Source organism: Mastomys coucha, unplaced genomic scaffold (assembly GCF_008632895.1).
Source record: "Mastomys coucha isolate ucsf_1 unplaced genomic scaffold, UCSF_Mcou_1 pScaffold8, whole genome shotgun sequence".
In the NCBI taxonomy this organism is placed as follows: Eukaryota; Metazoa; Chordata; class Mammalia; order Rodentia; family Muridae; genus Mastomys; species Mastomys coucha.
Genome location: NW_022196914.1, coordinates 51981597 through 52002140, shown reverse-complemented (window position 1 = coordinate 52002140; position 20544 = coordinate 51981597). Strand labels below are relative to the sequence as shown.

General features: G+C 39.0%; 1 protein-coding gene across 6 annotated transcripts in view; it reads right to left on the bottom strand.

Moving 5' to 3' along the window:
- Ssbp2 (single stranded DNA binding protein 2) overlaps positions 1-20544 on the bottom strand; it is a 211930-nt gene that overhangs the window by 172993 nt on the left and 18393 nt on the right. For all 6 annotated transcript variants that reach the window (XM_031360763.1, XM_031360761.1, XM_031360767.1 and 3 more), the window contains exon 2: positions 12436-12508. In XM_031360763.1, coding sequence (XP_031216623.1) covers positions 12436-12508 — 73 coding nt within the window. The remainder of the gene's footprint in view (positions 1-12435; positions 12509-20544) is intronic.

The window sequence follows — 20544 nt, the reverse complement described above, 5'->3', positions numbered from 1 at the left end:
TGATTATTTCCTGCCTTCGACTCCTCTTGGGTGAATTTGCTTCTTTTTGTTCTAGCTCCTTAAGGTATATATATTCCTTAAGGAATATTTCTTAATTAGGATTGATGAGAAGTAAAAAACTCGAGTCCTATTAGATATTATTTAGTTCAAAACATTTGTCTTGCCCTCTCAATCTTTTCCTCTACACATCTTTACTGACTAAAGTCTTTGTGAAAGGTTGTAAGATCATAAACATGCCCCAAACACTAAAATTCGGATCACTAGAATTAACCCAATCTTAGAAATAACAAGTTTTCAAAATATTGTTTTTCATACTTGATACCAGTTCTCCTTGGCTTTGCATAATATGCCCATGAACTAAAACAGCTGGTTCTTAATTAAAAACAAAATGAAATTACCTAAGGTCTCAGTGCCAGGGACACTGGAGGTAGGATTAGACTCAGTCTAACCTGCCCTGCACACTGAAATAGAAACTTACAAAAGTCATTTGGATGGTGTTTTGCTGGAACAAACACATGAAAGAATGTTTCCTTAAAATGCACACAGGTATGAAAGGCTAAGGCAGCCCCATTAAGGGACATTTCACTGACGCAGACACAGGAGAGAGAGGATGTTCTGCTAAAGCAAATACAGGAAAGGACACGTGATGAAGGATTCTTTGCTAACTACACACATATATTGGTCCGCCTAACATTGCGTAGTTGAGCTACATTTGTCAGAAAGAAACACACCAAAATACTTTTGGTGGTGTGCTGCAGTTTGCTGCCACTTCCAAGGCCTCGCGCTGATTGGGTGGATATGCTGAGGCAAGACCCATCCTTAGGCAAGGCACATGAAGGACACATGGTGTTTGGAAGGTATAAATAGGACTCCACAGAGGACAAAATTGACTTGCTGATTCAGCTAGCTGTGCAACATTTATAGGTCTCCTGTCTTCTCAGACCTTCACTTCCCTGAGAGAGGCACAGCAGAGTACTTCTCCTGGTGTTCCTATTGGTCCCTGTTGCTGACTCAAGCTGGGGCTGAGGCCTGGCTGTCTCTGCTAGGTCTTGTCACTGCTGTTGCTAACCCAACTCTATAGAACTGAACTGCTGTGAGGCATTTGTGAGTGGAGCAAACTGCTGCTGCCTGTTGACCTGTGAACTGAACTGCTGATTTCCAGACAACACAGATGGGAGTTGCTCCAATGAACCTTTCTAAACAGGTCCACTTCCCCCATATTCTTTCTTTTCCACTACTTCTAGTGGGTGGTGGGTTACAAGAAAGTTTAAAGTTTAAGACCCATCATTAAAAATAGGATTTAAAAAAATGAAAGTTACAGCACACCAGTCACCACAGTCAGTCTCCATCCACTTCCAAGCAATCAGAGACTACTGCAGAGACTGTGTGTACTGCGAAGCTACGCGTATGTGCTTTGTTGATAGTGTCTTTTACCAGAAGACGCCTGGAGGTAAATCTCTGTATTTTTAAACATTACATTATATTATTCCTTAAAGAAACTCAAAATGCGCCCCACATATGACTGCTCCCATCCTAAGAACACATTTTACTACAGAGTGAATTGAGGCCATCTTTCACACTTCAAATCACAATTCTGTACCAGAAGCATCTTGGAGTTCAGTCTGTCAGACATAGAAGCCTTTGTTTACAGTTACTGAATGAACAACACTTGAAGCCAGAAATGTTTCCACACTTAATGACACTGCTACTTTCAAACCAACAGTAGTCCACATGAGCTTATCTGAAGAGAGAATGAAATCCTCTCACTAAGACTAAAACGTTTTGGGGGAAATGAACATCAGAAATGACCTAAAAAATATCAATAGCAAATATAATGAAAATGTTGATATCTATATGCTAAGAACAGCATGAGGCTATTACAAAGAACAGGTTGCATCTGCATGGAAATGGCATGCTTTACTAGTTTGGCAAGTTGAAAGGAGAACTATAAGTACAATACGAAAATATTCTTTTTGAAAGCAAAATTGTGTGTGTGTTTGTGTTTGTGTGTGTGTACAGGTTAACGTGTGTACATTAAATAAATAATACCAAATTTACAATTATATAGTGGAAAGGGGTAATGGAAGACTTAATTGTAAAATTACATTCATCTATGCATTTATTTATCTACAATGCACTCATTAATAATCAGTGGTGTTGACAAATGGCCAGAACATAACCATGTTGGCTGACATTCTAAAACATTTGTTCTAAATGGGAATGTTCTGTGCACTGACTATTGCACTGTGGGCCCCGGACTTGATTCTATGTTTTGATAACATCTATGCCAACTAATTCTGTCTTTGCTGGGTTTCCTTCTGCCTGTTCTAGTCCCAATATGGAATTTCCTTCTCTGATGTTTTTTTCTGATTCAAATATCATATCCACTTCTCTTCATATCATATGCCTATCTCTTTGTGCTATAATCCCTATTCAATTATAACTTCTATGTAATTCTTTTTTTGTTGTTTTGTTTTATTTTTTAAGACAGAGTTTTTCTGGATAGCCCTGGCTGTCCTAGAACTTACTCTGTAAAACAGGCTGGCCTTGAACTCAGAAATCTGCCTGCCTCTGCCTCCCAAGTGCTGGGATTAAAGGCATGCGCCACCACCACCCAGCTCCGTGTAATTCTTAAAACCTCTTCTTCTGCCATATTTTGGGATTTGAGGACCTTGTCTATGATTATGCCAGCTCTATCAGATAATCCAGCATTTTAGTCACTTCTACATAAGCTAAGAACAAACACAATCATGAACAAAGTACACATTAACTGATGTAAAGCATGGCTTGTGGTATAGTATGTTTTACATGATTGTTATCTCATACAACAATGCTCCTATGAACCAACCCATAAACATGATAAGGTGAAGTGTGCTCAAGAGAATTTATCATACAAGACTAATCAAACATCCCATAAAAAATGGGATTGGCTTTGAAGGCTAAGTAGGGGTGGGGGAATGTATAAAAATACAATCCATTTTCCTTTGAGGAAAATTAGGAAATAAATTTTAGCAATAAAGAAAACCTGTCAATCATATCTCCTTACTGTTTTTATACCAGAGATTTTTAATGTGGGTCAATGGCTGGGCTACAGGATTAGTAAGACTTGGACAGTTGACCAAAAAAAAAAAAAAAGACACTGTATTTCTCTAATGTGGGGGCCCATTTACTATTTATGAGGTTCTCAAGGGTCTCCCACTTAAAAACAAAGGACTACTCCTATCCCAGAACTTTACAAAATAAATAAATAAATATTGTCCAGTATATAACTTTTTATATATTTACATATTATTTCTCATTTAAGCACTTTTTCATTTGCAAAACAGGAAACAATCTAAGTGACCATATGTAGTAGGACTCATAAAATATAATAGATCATGAAACATTTCACAGAAAAAAATATTCTAAAGCCATAAAAAAATTATGAAATTTTTTAATCAATAAAACCTGTTTCTTTTTTTTTCTTTTAGATATTTTCTTTATTTACATGTAAATTTCTCCATTCCCAGTTTCCCCTCCAAAAAACAAAGAAACAAACAAAAACAACAAAAACAAACCCCTGTTGCCTCCCACTTCCCCATGCCTGCTACCCCGCCCTCTCCCACTTTCTGGCCCTGGCATTCCCCTACACTGGAGCACAGAACCTTCACAGGGCCGAGGTCCTCTCCTCCTATTGATGATTGAATTTGCAATCCTCTACTATACACATGCTGCCTGAACAATCAGACCCCTCCATGTACAGTCTTTGGTTGGTGGTTGAGACCCTGGGAGCTCTGAGGGTACCTGTTTCTAAATCTAGAGAAAGAAAGAATCAAAGTAGTGAACAATATAATAACAGGACCCCAAATAGACAGGATCAGAAAAGAAATTCTTCCTGTAACATAATAATCAAAACACCAAATGCACTAAACAAAGAAAAAATACTAAAAGCAGTAAGGGGAAAAGGTCACGTAACATATAAAGGTAGGCCTATCAGAATTACACCAGACTTCTCACCAGAGATTATGAAAGCTAGAAAATCCTGGGTTTATGTCATACAGATCCTATAAGAACACAAATGCCAGCCCAGGCTACTATACCCAGCAAAACTCTCAATTACCATAGATAGAAAAAACAAGATATTCCATGACAAAACCAAATTTACCCAATATCTCTCCATAAATCCAGCCCTACAAAGAATAATAGATGAAAAATACCAACACAAGAAGGGAAACTACACCCTAGAAATAATCTTTCAACAAACCTAAAAGAAGATAGCCACACAAACATCATGCCACCTCTAACTACAAAAGTAACAGGAGGTAACAATCACTTTTCCTTAATATCTCTTAACATCAATGGACTCAAGTCCCCAATAAAAAGACATAGATTAACAGGCTAGATACTTAAACAGGACTCGGCATTTTACTACATACAGGAAACGCACCTCAGTGACAAAGACAGACACTACCTCAGAGTAAAAGGTTGGAAAACAATTTTCCAAGCAAATGATCCCAAGAAATAAGCTGGAGTAGCCATTCTAATATCAAATAAAATCAACTCTCATCCAAAAGTTATCAAAAAAGATAAGAAAGGACACTTCATACTCATCAAAGGAAAAATCTACCAAGATGAACTCTTAATTCTGAAATCTGTGCTCCAAATGCAAGGGCACTCACATTCATAAAAGAAACTTTACTAAAGTTCAAAGCACACATCATACCCCACACAATAATAGTGGGAGACTTCAACACTCCACTCCCAACAATGGACAGGTCATGGAAACAGAAACTAAACAGAGGCACAGTGAAACTAACAGAAGTTAGGAACCAAATGGATCTAACAGATATTTATAGAACATTTCATCCTAAAGCAAAAGAATATACCTTCTTCTCATCACCTCACAGATATATTAGTACTCACCAGGCATGGTGGCTCACACCTATAAACCTAGCACTCAGATAACTGAAACAAAAGAAATTTCCAGGAGTTTGAGGCTGACCTCAGCTACATAGCAAGTACCAGGCCAGCCAGGGATGTTGGTAAGATTCAGTCTCAAAAACGTAAACTAAAACAAGTCAACATAGATGGATGGATGGATGGATGGATGGATGGATGGATGGATGGATGGATGGATGGATGGATGGATGGATGTCCTCAAAGCATATTGATACTCATAGTCCAGCTCCACCTTCCTAAATATACCACTCTGTACTCAGGAGAAAGATTCTGAAATTACATTGCTTAGCCTCCTTAATGCTGGCTAGCTTCCAATTGAGTTCTGCCTTCAGGAGATGCTAGTAGGAGATCAAGAGCAGAGCCCTCTGGCTCCAAAAGTGAAGCAGTTGGCAATTCTGGATATTAGCAACATCTATGTACACATAAGAATAGGTATGAGGGGTGTGGGTGTGTGGGTGAGTATATGTGTATATACATTTATATGTAAAATTTTGGGGGAAAACTCCTCAATGGTCCTTTGCTATTTTGGGTTTTGGGTTCTATTCTAAATGTCTTTTGGTGGCTATGAGCAGCGGAATATATTGTAATACTCCACAGGAACAAGAAAGTACAGCAAGAGAAGTCATTGTCCCTCCACCGAGGTTCACAGATGTCAGGAAAGCCTTGAGAGAACTTACAACATTAGATCTTAGAGCTAGAGGCATTTTACTAGAAAGGGTCACACCAAAAAGTCAGATTATTATAGGTCATCCAAGTGACTGACCTGTAATACATCCATGTACACATAAGATGTATATTTACTATTGTGTCCACAAAGTACACACACACACACACACAGAGAGAGAGAGAGAGAAACCACAAACACTAAGCTACAAAAAAGAAAAAAAAAAAAAAAAAAAAAAAAAAAAAAAAAAAAAACAGAAAATTCCTGGTCACAAGTGCAGAAAGCCAGACCTTGGAGCATTCATTACCTTCTAGATACTATTCTATAGAACTTACATGTACCAAGCCATTTCTTTCATAATTAAGACAAGCAGCTAAGATGTAGAGCATATTCAAACTCAAGACATTTGGTTAAAAGGCACCTATAGATTGAATTATATGGCCTTCAAATTAATGCTCAAGAAATTGGCTACAATTTTATTTCCTTCTTTATACAGGTGAAAAGGAGAACAATACTTTGAAGTCTATAGTGTCCAATAACTGGGCACTGAAGAAGCAGCCCATTCATTAGATGCTACAATGCTACTGTTTTGAGCCAACTTGCTGGCCAACATGACAAAGAAGACTACCAAAAGTACAAACTTTAAAAGGAAAGGGGAAATGGATAACTCTACAACAACATTTTAATTCTTGCTGTTTGTTTTGTTTTGTTTTGTTTTCATGGCAGTTTCTCTCTATAGCCCTCCATGTCCTAGAACTCACTCTGCAAAATAAGCTGACCTCAAATTTAGAGATTCACCTTCCTTTGCCTCCCAAGTGTTGGGATTAAAGGCATATACCACTACACCTGGCTAACATTTTAATTCTTAATTGTATTTGTCAAGAACATCTAGCCTCATTTCCAAGCATGAATATCATAAAAATTCCAAGAACCAACAAGAATTCTCTTTGTATATGGAAACATTGTAATAAGAAAAAGACAACTAGCAATGAGCGTGAAATAGTAAAGCTGACCTAGAGTTAAAAGTTCCTGAACATTCTGTTGCAGCTACATGTTACTGGTCATGAAGACAGAGCAAAACAGGGCTATGTGCTGAGTTTCTCGAGGACATTTACTCCTCTGCTATTAGGAGTAAGAAATGGAAAAGTCATTCAAACGATATTTAGGTTTAGGGCAGTGATAATTAAAAATTATCAAAAGTACCTGTCTTAGTCAGGGTTTCTATTCTTGCACAAACATCATGACCAAGAAGCAAGTTGGGGAGGAAAGGGTTTATTTGGCTTACTTCCAGACTGCTGTTGATCACCAGAGAAGTCAGGACTGGAACTCAAGCAGGTCAGGAAGCAGGAGCTGATGCAGAGGCCATGGAGAGATGTTTCTTACTGGCTTGCTTCCCCTGGCTTGCTCAGCCTGCTCTCTCATAGAACCCAAGACTTGAGCCCAGAGATGGCAGCACCCACAAGGGGCCCTACCTCCTTGATCACTAATTGAGAAAATGCCCCATAGCTGGATCTCATGGAGGCACTTCCCCAACTGAAGCTCCTTTCTCTGTGATAACTCCAGCCTGTGTCAAGTTGGCACACAAAACAAGCCAGTATAGTACCTTTAATCCCAGCACTTGGGAGGCAGAGGCAGGCAGATTTCTGAGTTTGAGGCCAGCCTGGTCTACAGAGTGAGTTCCAGGACAGCCAGGGCTATACAGAGAAACCCTGTCTCAAAATAAATAAATAAATAAATAAATAAATAAATAAATAAATAAATAAATTATCAAAAGTAACCCTGAACCCCATAATGCAGCCTGAGAACAGTTTGATTGCTGCTTTTAGTCCAGTGATTTCTGTTGAACAGAAAAGAGAAAAGCAAATGGAATTCCCGAGTTTGTGAATGAGTGGGTCTCTCTCTGTATCTATATCTGTTTTGTATGCCTTTTGTGGGCTCTTTTCCTTGTTTGTTTTGTACTTTCCAGTATTTTATAATTATTTTATAATAAATGGAGAAGAGCCAGGCTGACATAGTCATGTTCTTCATTCTTCTGCCCAACAACAAAGTCACCAGGAGCAGTCCAATTTCTGATGGCTCGGGTAAAGAGCACTTTTTAAAAGATTCCACTAGTGACTGAGTTGAGAAACAGAGCAAATGCCATCAGGAGTTCTGATTAGCCCTTCCTAAGTGTAACAACCATCCCAAAGAAGTAGAAAAAACGTCCGGCAGAGTAATCCAGACTCAGAACTTATTAACATCATAATCACTTATAACTTCATCAATCCTGAAGGAGAACTTTGCTTGAAAACATTACATTGAAGTAACTACTTCAGTCATTTCTTTATTAAAATACTCAACTCAAATAAGCCATTCTGCCTATGTGAGGTTTCTTGTGTAAGAGTTCTAAATGAGGTAAAAATCTGGGACTAGAGTAGAGAGGATTGATAGAATATGACCAGTCATACACAACTTGCTGGTTAAAAAGTCATTCTACAATGACCATGCTCTAACTATGTGTGTATTTCAAATAAAATTAAGAGAGAAAGCAACTCTAAGAAGAGTGCAGAGCTATAAAATACTATATTCAGGCTCTTTCCTTTCCTCTCCTCCCCTCCCTCCCTTCTTCTTTCTCTTTCTCTCTCTCTCTCTCTCTCTCTCTCTCTCTCTCTCTCTCTCTCTCTCTTTCTTTCTTTCTTGATTTCTTTCTTTCTTTCTCTCTGTCCTGTCTATAGTCAAGGGACACTAAAGTATAGTCCTAATGATATTATTCTTTTAATTAAAATTCCATAGGCTCTTTCATCAATAAAACAATGTGAAAATTGTCTCACTACAGTATGTAATGATCTTCCTGTGGGGGTGCCAGCAGGCTGCAGTAACATCTTAAAGCCAACTGACCCGAGAAACTCTTCCCAGTGAGCAGTGACATCTAAGTTCTTTAGGTACGTAAGTGGAGAAGGGTTCAGGCAGACGACAGTAACAATGAGCACTGCTCAGAAGACAGGGCCTTGGGGTATATACAGCAATCACAAGCAATTAGATATTGCAGACACTTAAAATTTAAGGAAATAAAAAGGGATTGAAACATAGCCAACTAAAATTATCAAGAACTCTAGCACGTACTCAGAAAAGTAGTATCATAAACACACTCTAAGCTTCCATTTCTAAATTAGGAACACTCAAAAGAATGCATTTTCTATTATTTTTAAACAATTATAAGTGTGTACACATAATTTTTATATGTGAAAATTCTTCAGCTAAGGATGAAACCTCCTTTGATATGACCCACTCCTTCCCCTCCTCTATGATGCTATACATTCATTGTACATAGTGCTGGGCATCATAACAATTACTCTCAAGTAGATTATGTGCTTTGGCCATATCTCCCACCACAGCCCAACCTGGCCTACTTCCTTACACAGCCTCCCTCCTGCTTCAATGATGTGTGTGTTTGTGTGTGTGTGCATGTGCGTGTGCACACACACGCACACACACGCAAACACTTTTATGTAACCTACTGAAGTCTAGGATCTGCAAATGGAAGAAAACATATTTTCCATTTTTCAGTTTCATTTATTTTACTCAGTATGATGATCTCAAGTTGTATCTGTTTTACCAGAAAATAACATCATTATATTATTCTTTATGACTGAATAAAACTTTACTATTCCTATTACTATATTTTATTTATTTGTCCCTCTATTTATGGACACCTTAATAATTTGGCTACTACAAATAGTGTTGCAATAAACATGAATGTACAAGTGTATCTGTGGTGTACTGACTCAGAGTTCTATAGATTTAGACCCAGGGGGGATATGGTGGGTCATATGGTAGTTCTGTATTTAGTTCTGTGAAAACTTCCATATAGATTGGACTAAGTTGCATTACCATTAGTAATGTATAAGGGTTCCCTTTACCCACACCCTCACTAGAATTTTAAATCTGTCTTAGCCACTCCAGTGTGAGATGGCCTTCAAGAGTAGTTCTACCATGCATTTGTGCTTCATCTTCATCTTCTGAGATTCATCTCATTAGCTCAGTTATTGATTGAGGTGTTCCAGGAATCTTTTGGTGTTGGAAGTTTTTGAGTTCCTCATATGCTCTAGATGTTAATCCTCTTTCAAGTGTATGGCTAGCAAAGATCTCTCCGGTTTGTAGAATGTCCTGTTGCTTGAATGTTTACTATACAGCAGATCTTCCATTTCATGTATTCCCACATGACAATTCTTGGGTGCTATTTTCTGAGTTTTTAGAGATTTTCAGAAAATCTTTATGCCCATGACTTGAACTATTTTCCTGATATGTCCATGCAACAATGGTTTAAGTTTCATAGTAAAGTCTTTGACATATTTGCAACTGATTTTTGCAGACTAAGAGGAATTTAGTTTCCTTGCCCTGTGTATGGTTTGATTTCCCAGCATCATTTTTTGGAAAGGCTTCTTCATCTTCAATGTACGTTGTTGGGAACCATGAGAGCCCTGAGATAAATATCCTGCCCCAGCTAATTGAGAACCTGGAGATTAATATCCTACCTGACCATCACAAGGATGTGAACCCTGAGATTAACATCCTGCCTGACAATCACAAGGATCCAGCTTGGCCCTGGGAAAAGAACATTCACGGAAATCCACCCCCTCTCCACCTGTCATCCACCCCCTCCCCACCTGTCACACTGGAGCTCAACCCCAGAAGATTTTGTAACCCTCCATCTCCCTCCTTACTCTCCCCCTCCCCTCCAAGATTTTTGCTTTAAATATGCTCGGTTGCACTAAGTAAACGGCTCTTGACAAGCAATGCTTCCTTGAGTCCTGTCATCTTTCTCGCTCGTTCTTTATTCACAGGTTGTGACCCTCCTCGTTCCCCCAATAACGTGACCTGCAGGCCAGGTCAGTACGTTGTTTACATGGCTACCAATCAAGAGTGGCTATAGCTTTCGGGCTTTAATTTTGGGGTGCTCTACTTCATAGATCTACATATTTGTTTTGGTGCCAACACCATGCTTGTTCTGTTATCACAGACATAACTTAAAATTGTGTGCTTTACTATCTCCAACATAGTTCCTATTTTCCTCAAGACTGTTCTGACAATCTGGAGTTTGATATGCACTCATGTGAATTTTAGCATTCCTTCCTATCTCTGTAAAGAATTTTGTTATATTTTGATAGAAACTGCATTGACTCTAAACATCATCCTCGGCAATACAGCCATTTTTTCACTATACTGAAATTGAGAACCCATGAACATGTGAGGTCTCCTAATCATCAGGTGTCTTCTTCCATTTTCTTATTTGGAATGGATGGTGGCTGGCATTAGAATGGCCACCATAAAGTCCTATAATTGAATGTTAGGTTAGTGTGTTAACATATGCATTTGTTTGAAACCAAAGGAATCCCACAAAGCAGTGCCAGCTGTGGTTTTCCTGCACACAGTATATACCAATGACCTTGGAAAAAACACAATTTGAATTCTAGTTCCATAATTCATTTAACCTGTGTGATCCCAAGTTAATCATGTTCCAATTAATAAAATAGCAATAATATATCTTATGAATTTCTTATAATAATTTAAAATTATATGTATAATATGCCTTGGTACATGATCTGTCCACTAGGTAACAGAATTCAGTACCTTCATTATATTTATCATAATATAAAGAAGAAAAACAGATTTCTTGCAAGAACACCCAGAGTCAGAGCTGGAAAAGTGAAAGAGGAACACTTGTCTGAGTTTCAGAACTCAAGAGGCTGAGACAGGACTATGGTAAGTATGAGGTCAGCCTGTTTCCACCATCAACACCAAACCACAACAGTGCAGGAAATGAAAGAATAGCCAGAGCTTGAAATAAGGTAATGTTTCTTTTTATTTTTTTAAAAAAAGATCGATTGCTTGCTTGATTGATTATGTATACAATGTTCTGTCTGCATGTATGCCTATACCAGAAGAGGGCACCAGATCTCATTACAGATGGTTGTACGTCACCATGTGCTTGCTGGGAATTGAACTCAGGACCTCTGGAGAAGCAGACAGTGTTCTTAGCCTCTGAGCCATCTCTCTGGCCCCTAAGATGATGTTTCAAAACAATCAACTCTTATTCACATAAAACAAAAAAAAACAAATTCACATTATCAAAACTTGTAAGTGATGCTAACATAAGATATTATTAGAAATGTGTGCTAGAAGGAGGCTTAATGTATGTGCAGGCATGTGTGGGTCCGTGTTGTATGAGTGCATGTGTACCTATGTGTACCTGTGCTTATGAGTGCTGTGGCATTTATGTGGATCTCAGAGGACAACTTTGAGAGTCTGTTCTCTTCTTCTACAGTGCTGTCCTAGGGATCAAACTCAGTCAGCAGGCATGCTTATAAGAACTTTTACCCAAACAGACATCTCAATGGTTCTCATCTACCTTTTCTCCAGACAGGGCCTCTCTGTGGCCTGAAATGTGATGGGTAGGCTAGGATAGTTGGCCTGTGACCACCAGGGATCTATCTGCCTGTCCTCACCTCCCTTGGGCTAGGAATAGAATGGCACACCCCCACAGTCAGAAGTCGGTATATGTATCCTCAGACCTAGTGGATGTTTCTAAAGCAAATTTGCTTTCTGGATTGTTACTGCCATGTTGAGGTAACTTTCTAAGGAATAAATGGTTAGAAAGTTTACTAGAATGTTATTAAGTTGCATAGAAAAAGCAGTTAGTGGTACTGAAAATGCTTAGATAAAATCTACAAAGGCTGCATTATGCAAAAGGATACCTAAGCACTGGCTAAATAACAGCTTTACAAACTATCCTTTTAGTCTACTTTTCATTCATTTATAGAGCAAATATGATGCAGAAAATACATAAAACATACCTCTGATAAAAATGTCTGAGCCGATTTCTGAGCTCCTACATGGAGCAGATATTCATACACGTAGAGCGCTAACCTGGAAAACACAAAACATTCACTGAGAAGAGGACCTTTGAGACGTGTTTTGTACACATCATTCTACACCAAAGACACTTAGACACTAACAGTGTCAGAAAATAAACCTTTGCCCACACCCTTTCAATAAGAATATATATATATATTCAGAAAGTGACTTATATAGTATATTCTCTTTTAGAAAAAAATAACTAAATACATACTGTTCTCTTAAATATCTCACATATACAAACATTCTATGCTATACTTAACATAGCCAATAGTTATCTAATAATGATTATTAAACACCAGATTTGATAATTCCTAAATTCCATTTAAAGGTAAAATTTTTCTTTGATTAGTAAAATCAGTGAGTTAATTGATTAGATTTTATTGTTTTTGACCTCTTTGGTAAACAATAGTGTTTGCTTGTGTTTGATATCGATTTTAACACTTGTTTAGAAGCTTCTACCTTCTACTTAATCTTTAGATTTGATTATTAGAACAAATATTTTAGTTTATAACGTATTCATACTCATAGCTAATCACAGCATTATAATACTTCAAATTTAATAAACTAATCATTTAGGGACTTACAGCTTAAAAGCTAATACAAAATTATATATTTATTACTCAAATACAGAATGTTGAGTGTGTTGTATACATTTATACTGCTCCCCTTATCTTGTGGATTCAGATTTTTTAAACTGTACCATGTGGCTCAATTTCAGTTGAGCTGTTAAAATATGATTCACAAGCCCAATGAGTCTGAGGCAGTATTTTAATGATTTCTTGGACAGATTCCCAGATATCTCACTACAGTGTATTTACCAATACTGAAGCAAGTTTACCGTAAATAAGGCAGTGTAACAATAACCACAGTTCTGTACACTACACCACCTTTCCTGCCAAGGGAACTTTGATTATTAAAGATTGATGGCATCTGTAAACGTGACAATGTTCTTTACTCCCGTGAAAACACACCAAGCATCTGTCACAGAAAAAGAAACCCTATGCAAATCAAGCTTTATTATTTAATTATTTCTCCATTCCAGAATCAACAGGTATTTTACTGGGAAGCACGAAGTACCACTGAGTAGACATTCACAAAATTATCCAGATAAATCTCTGCAAATGGCAGTGAGTGTGCAATACAGTTGAGTATCCCTCCAATGTGATGGCACTCTTAGGTCACTGCTTAGCTCTCTCCCTATCTAGCATGTGTGATGAACATGGCAGCTCCTTTCAGAAGCCATATCTCACAATGGTAGTGTGGCTCATACTGAGTACACCATAGGGAATATAGGCAATGTCCCTTTAAACAAGTATTCTTGCCAGTGATGGAACACCCATTGAACACACATATCCTCCATAGCCTGCCTCTCTATGAGCCACCCAATCACATTACTCACTGGCTGTGATGGCAAATTTCCCTGCGGAAAGAGAGGAAGGCCTCCAACCTGCCTGCCCATGACCAGTGCCTGACTGCTACACAAAAAGAAATGTAGTTTCCTGTGACCCCTTGTGCTATGTAAGGCCCTGGGTCTATAGCCCACCAGTAACCACGAGTCAGAGGTGGGGCCTACATCAGAGGCTGGAGGAAAGAGATGTTATACCAAGTGTGAGGAATTTGAAGGAAACAGAATGAAGCAGAAGGACCTTGACTGGTTTCTGGAAAAGAGACACGCACAATAAGCACAATGTACAACTGTTTCTCCAATTCTTTGTACTGACTATGTCCAAAGTTAATTCACCTTTTCCATCTGCTTTTATGGTTCTTGTGTTAAAATATTAATAATAATAATAAAGTTTCTGAAACTCAATTTCGTCAAACTGTCAAATGAAAGAATACCTTCCCTCCATTATTGACAGATTAATTACTCTTATAATTTTGGCTAGCTAATATCCAGTAATGTGTAACTAAGTCATGCATGAATACTCGTGCTTCCTGCTTTTGAAGAGCCCACACATAGGAGCAGCAAGAGCCTTCAGCATTAGATACAAATACCCTGTGCTCCCCAGTGGCTCCCCACAATAACAGCATGGGAAACACTAAAGTAAGAATATCTGAAAGTTCTTGTCTTAGGATTATTGTGGCTGTGATGAAAGGCCATGATCAGAGCAACTGGGGGAGGAAAGGATTTATTTGGCCTACACTTTCACATCACTGTTTATCACTGAAGGAAGTCAGGACAGGAACACAAACTGGGCAGGAACTGGAAACAAGAGCTGATGCAGAGACCATAGAAAAGTGCTGCTTACTGATTTGCTACTTATGGCTTGTTCAGCCTGCTTTCTTATAGAACTTAGGACACCAGCCCAGGGACGGCACCACCCACAAAGGGCTGGGCCTTCCCCATCAATCACTAATTAAGAAAATGCCTGACAGCTGACTCTTATGGAAACATTTTCTCCATTGAGGTTCCCTCCTTTCAGATGATTCTAGTCTGTGTCAAAGTTACATAAAACTAGCCAGCAGCATTCTAGAAGACGAGATCTGCAATGAAAGCTGCTGTCTGGAGACAAATATTTCAACAAATAGAGCACAGCATTTCTCTATCTGTCCAGGTAAGTCACAACACAACAAGTCACCAAACATAAAGAGTGACAAGAGCTGGGTAGTGGGGGCGCACGCCTTTAATCCCAGCACTTGGGAGACAGAGGCAGGCGGATTTCTGAGTTCGAGGCTAGCCTGGTCTACAGAGTGAGTTCCAGGGCAGCCAGGGCTACACAGAGAAACCATGTCTCGAAAAACTGAAAAAAAAGAAAAAAAAAAAAGAATGACAAGAAACAATCTGGACGCAGTTTTTAATCTAACAGGATGATTATATGAATACTGAATTTGCTAATATCTGAAAGTAACAACCTTTTAACTAACAATTTCACTTTATTTTTATGAAAAATCCTATCAAGGATTTATGAGGCAAATATCTAAATTATCCTGCACTTCACTTGAATCCAGTGATGACAAACGATTCTGTTTCCATTTTGCTGCCTTCTTTTATTTAGTAAGAAAAAATTATTCAAATTAACAAAGCATGAAATTTAAAGAATTGTTATTTGTAATTTTTAAACTGTATGGGTTATGTATTTGACATTCATAACTACAGAGGCCATATTGAATTAAAGTCCAGAAAAAACACTGCCCTTAATCTCATACTATTTAACTATCATAATCATCGTGACTGTGTTTTATCTGCTCCCAGTACCTTAAGAGTAGGTACCCAGCAAATACTAATGAATGAATGAATGAGTCTTTTAGATAAGGCACATAGATGGCACTTAAAGAATCATTGGGGTTTGTCCTCTCAAGACATTCAAGGGCAGAAATGTAAGATTTTCTCTTAGGTACCAATTCTAGCACAGCATCTCCTCAAAACACTTAAGATTTGGTCTCTTTGCTATGGTCACAGGACATGAAGAAATCAAGTGGTACTGACCACAAAAATTTCCACGCTGCTAAACTAGTTTTCATAGTAGGAAATAAAGCAAGATTAGGGAATCTCAAAAGATAGCAGACTATTTGTGAAGGCCATTTTATAAAAGTCGTGAGTAGTCTATATTCTATATTCTATAGTCTATATTAAAAATCAAAAACCTCACTTCCCATGCTTAGACCTTAAATCTCAGTATCAATGACCATAAAAATATTAAAATATCAATTCTCTTTGAAAACAGTAAATCAACTGTGTGAGAACTTACATTTTCTCTTCAAAGGGAATCCCAAACACCCACTTCTCATGTGTACTTGTGCACGTTATGGAAAGCCTTCCTTAAGCACTCCCTGCCCCCTTAAGTGACTAATTAGGATAATTTTTCTAGATTTATAGAACTTTCCCTACCCTGATTTACTTTTGTTTGTGACTTCCTTGTTCCTTCCTGATTGATGCCTTCCAGACTCCAGGCACTACGTCTTCAAGGAATACTGCCAAAAGATACCCTTGTGGCCATCACAGGCCCACTCCTTCTACCAAGAGCTCTGAGTCACCCCAAGGGATGCTCTACCTCCCATCTTCCTTATAACCACAGAGAGGGATCCCCCTGTCCTTCCACTGTCCTGACACAGTCTCAAAGCAGCACAGACTGGTCATCCATACACAAAGAGCTAGGTCACAGAGCACAGGAGGAAACTTAGGATAGTAAAACTTAACTTACGTATTTGTGTTTAATTATTTTTAAAAAGAATAAATTCTCTTGTCTTTCAAATCCATGCTGAGTAGAGAAAGACACTTCCCTTCCTCCCACTACATAATCCCAGCTTGACCAATGGCACATATCAGTGTCCACATGTAACTCCTGGGTGACAAAACACCAATAGTCTGTCAGATTACAGTCAGCTAAGGAGTCTCAGGAGGCATTTGGCAGCCACCAAAAGGCTACTCATGGGACTGTAGCAGTTCTTAGCAGTGAAACTAGATCAGCCTGATCAAATGTTTAATAGCACTTGCCACCTGGTGTTAAGGAGGTGTGAGAAGTTAGAAATCCCGGTTCTAAAGTTGTCTTTTAAACTTCCTCACCATTAACAGTTAGGCTAAAAAACAGACTTGAAGTGTCAAAAACTGTGAAACCACACAATAATGCTAAAGCCAAGCTTTTCTTAAAAGTCATAGTAAAAATGCCTGCTGCTACACATTCTCCAGATCAGGTGGCCCAGGAAACAACACAAATGAAAGTCTTTAATTAGATAGACATGTAAGTTGGATGCACACAAAAAAGTTGCTTTGCTGCTGTCTCATGCTGGGAATTGAGGCAAACAACACATGGTTAGGTATGCCCAGAAACAGAAAACACTTGCCTCCTGAGATAGGCAAGTTAAAAATTACACATTTAAAAACAACTCTGGAAAACTGCAAAGAACAAAGATAAAACAATAAAAATTAATTAATAACTAATCAACAACTGTAGAAATACAGCTGCTTGTAGAACTTAAACAAAATTTCATCCCAGGCCACCAAGAGTACTCGGACTCTAAAGGCACTTGATGACCTGAGTTCTGACCCTGGAACCCACCTGGATGAACGAGTTGTCCTCCTCTGACCCCAGATGTGTACTGTGGAGCATATGCACATGGATGCACATGGAGTTATTATATAAACAAACCGGAAACCTTCCATTCAATCTTTAGCTAAGCTCTATACAGTAAAGACACTAGAGGCTACACTTGAAAATAGCACTTACTCTGGTTTAAAGTGAAGATAATCCTCAGGCTCCAACTTGTTGTGCAGTCCCAAAACACAATTGATGCCATGATCTGCTTGCTATGTATGCTATGCTCAGAGAACGGATTGCCACGCATACCCAGAGCACTAATGATGACATGTTACTGCTCCTGAAACCTTAGAATTTTCCAGTTTCAGTATTTTAGCACCAAGCCTAGTAGTTCAGTGCTTGCCTTACTGTAGCATGCAACCTCACTGCAGGCTTGGTTCTGAGCACCTCACCACACCACACAGTGAGTTCCTCAAACAACTCAGCTCTGATTCCAGCCAGACTTTCCTGTTGTGAATCAATGTGTTCTTATATGTATACAAAGTCTTCTCCCTTTTTAGAAACATATTTTGAATTATAAAAACAAAAGCTTTTCCCATTTCCTAGCACCACTCCTCATCATGTATCAAGCTGGTTAATCTTTGGATTCATATGTTGGAATGTTTGGTTTTAAGAACTGGTATTCCTTACTTCCTTTAATTTCATTTAAAAATTGTTAAATAAAAGTTAATTTAGCATTATTAAACAATTTCCAACAATTCCTGGAATGGCCCTAACTGTACTTCTACCATATATGTTTGTACCATATAAGTGAAGTGACCTTTTCAGCATTAACGGTCATAAAATCAAAGTACCAGTCACCCTGACAGATGTTAAAGACACTTTATGCCATGTAATAACAAATGTCTGATCAAGTATAATCCTTTGTAAAAATAAACAAGAACATTTGTCTTCTTAAAATATAAATTTGCTTTCATTGCTCTTGATCTTTATTTACTATGATTGTATATGCATGTGGCACATGTATGTGTCCACATACATGTGTAGGTGTGTATACCTGTATATCTGTGTAGGAAAAATGTTGACACTGGTGGTCTTCACCTATTCCTTTTCACCTTTTTTGAGACAGAGTCTAATAAATTTGGTGTGAGCAGCAAGCTCCTGGGACCCTCCTGTCTGCCCCCATAAGGGGATGCAAACTTTTTTTTTGAGAATTTCGCATATTTACATCATTCTCTCCCTCCCTCCAATCCCTGTGTCCCTCCCAGTCCTTTTCAAATTCATGGTTTCTTAATCTTTAATTATAATTGGTACATGTATGTATATGTCTTAGTCACTGTTCTGTTGCTGAGGAGACACCATGACCAAAGCAACTCTCATCCAGGACAGCATTTAAGTGTGAGCTTGCTAACTGGTTCAGGTTTAGTCCATTATGGCGGGGAGCATGTTGGCACAAATGGTGCTAGAGCTGGTGGTGTGAGCTACATCCTGATCCACAGGTTGGGGGAAGGGAGAGTAACCTGGCATGGGGTTTTGACACCTCAAAGGTAGCATACATCAGCCAATAAGGCCATACCTCCTAATCTTTCTAATCCTTTCAAAGACTTCCACTCCCTGGTTACTAAGCATTCAAATCTATAGGGGCCAACTCATTTAAACTACCACAACGTGTGCGGTGTGTGTGTGTGTGTAGCACATATATACACATGCATATTAAATTTGTAAACACAATCTGCTGAGATCATTTAGTGTTGTTCAAATATTTTTGGCAACTGATCTTCCTAACTGGTTTGATAGGTTATATCAAGGGCTCGTCCCTGAACACCGATTCTCCTACTCTTAGCAACCAATTGCCTATAGCTCTTCCTCTAGATCAGTGGTTCTTAACCTGTGGGTCACAACCCCTTTGGGGGTTGAGAGATTCTTTTATTGGGATCATATACCAGATATCTAGCATGTCAGATGTTTACATTATGATTAATAATAGCATACCCCTCCTGCCATGCTTATGGGGATAATGACATCAGAGCGTGCAGAAAGGGGTTTGGGCCAAGTGACAAGTGACTGCAAGGAAACAGTGTCTTTGGGCACTGTACATATGACCTCATAGAGGTTGGGAGAGTATGCAGGAGATCTGTGCAAGCCATAACCAGGCTAAATCCACCTAGGGACTAAATCCAACCTTGAGGAGGAGCTACTGGAGTCTGGTAACTGCTGAGAGAGAAACACAATTTTCTTTAGTACTGTAGTCCCTGCTAAGCTCACCATTCTCAGGCTGAATTGCCAAGGATTCAAGGTGTAGTTGGCAAGCCACTTGCCATGCAAGACTGAGAATCTGAGTTACACACACACACACACACACACACACACACACACACACACACACACACGGATGTGAAAAACAAATAAATAGGCATGGTCATGAATGTTTGTAATCCCTGTGCTGGAAGGTATTTAAGAATTCATGAGTGGGCTGGTGTCCTGAGCAGACGTTGGGTGCAAGCTCTGAAGCCAGTCCCACAACACCCAGAGGAAGCTCCACTCCCAGACGCTCTGACACTCTCAGGATCAGAGGTGAGGAGGAACCAATATCTGTCCCAACACCAGGAGTAACTGGGACCAGCAGGACCGGGCACACAGGAACTCCACCAGCAGAGTGGCTCAAGTTCCTTCCAGTCTCTCTGGGCTGGTGACCTTGGGCCCAGGCTCAACAGCCAGTCCCACAACACCCAGAGGAAGCTGCTGCACTCCCAGGTGCTCTAACAAGCCCAGGGTCACAGGATCCCAGAATCACAGGATCACAGAGACAGCCTGACTCTGAGGAGTTCTGATACAACCAGGATCACAGGAAGGACTGACTCCAGTAAGATTTAGCAAGGGGAGCTAGTACTAGAGATAACCAGATGGCAGGGGGCAAGTGTAAGAAAATAAACAACACAAACCAAGGTTACTTGGCATCATCAGAAGCCAATTCTCCCACCATAGCAAGTCCTGGACACACGATCACACCAGAAACGCAAGATTCAGATCTAAAATCACTTATCATGATGATGATACAGGACCTTAAGA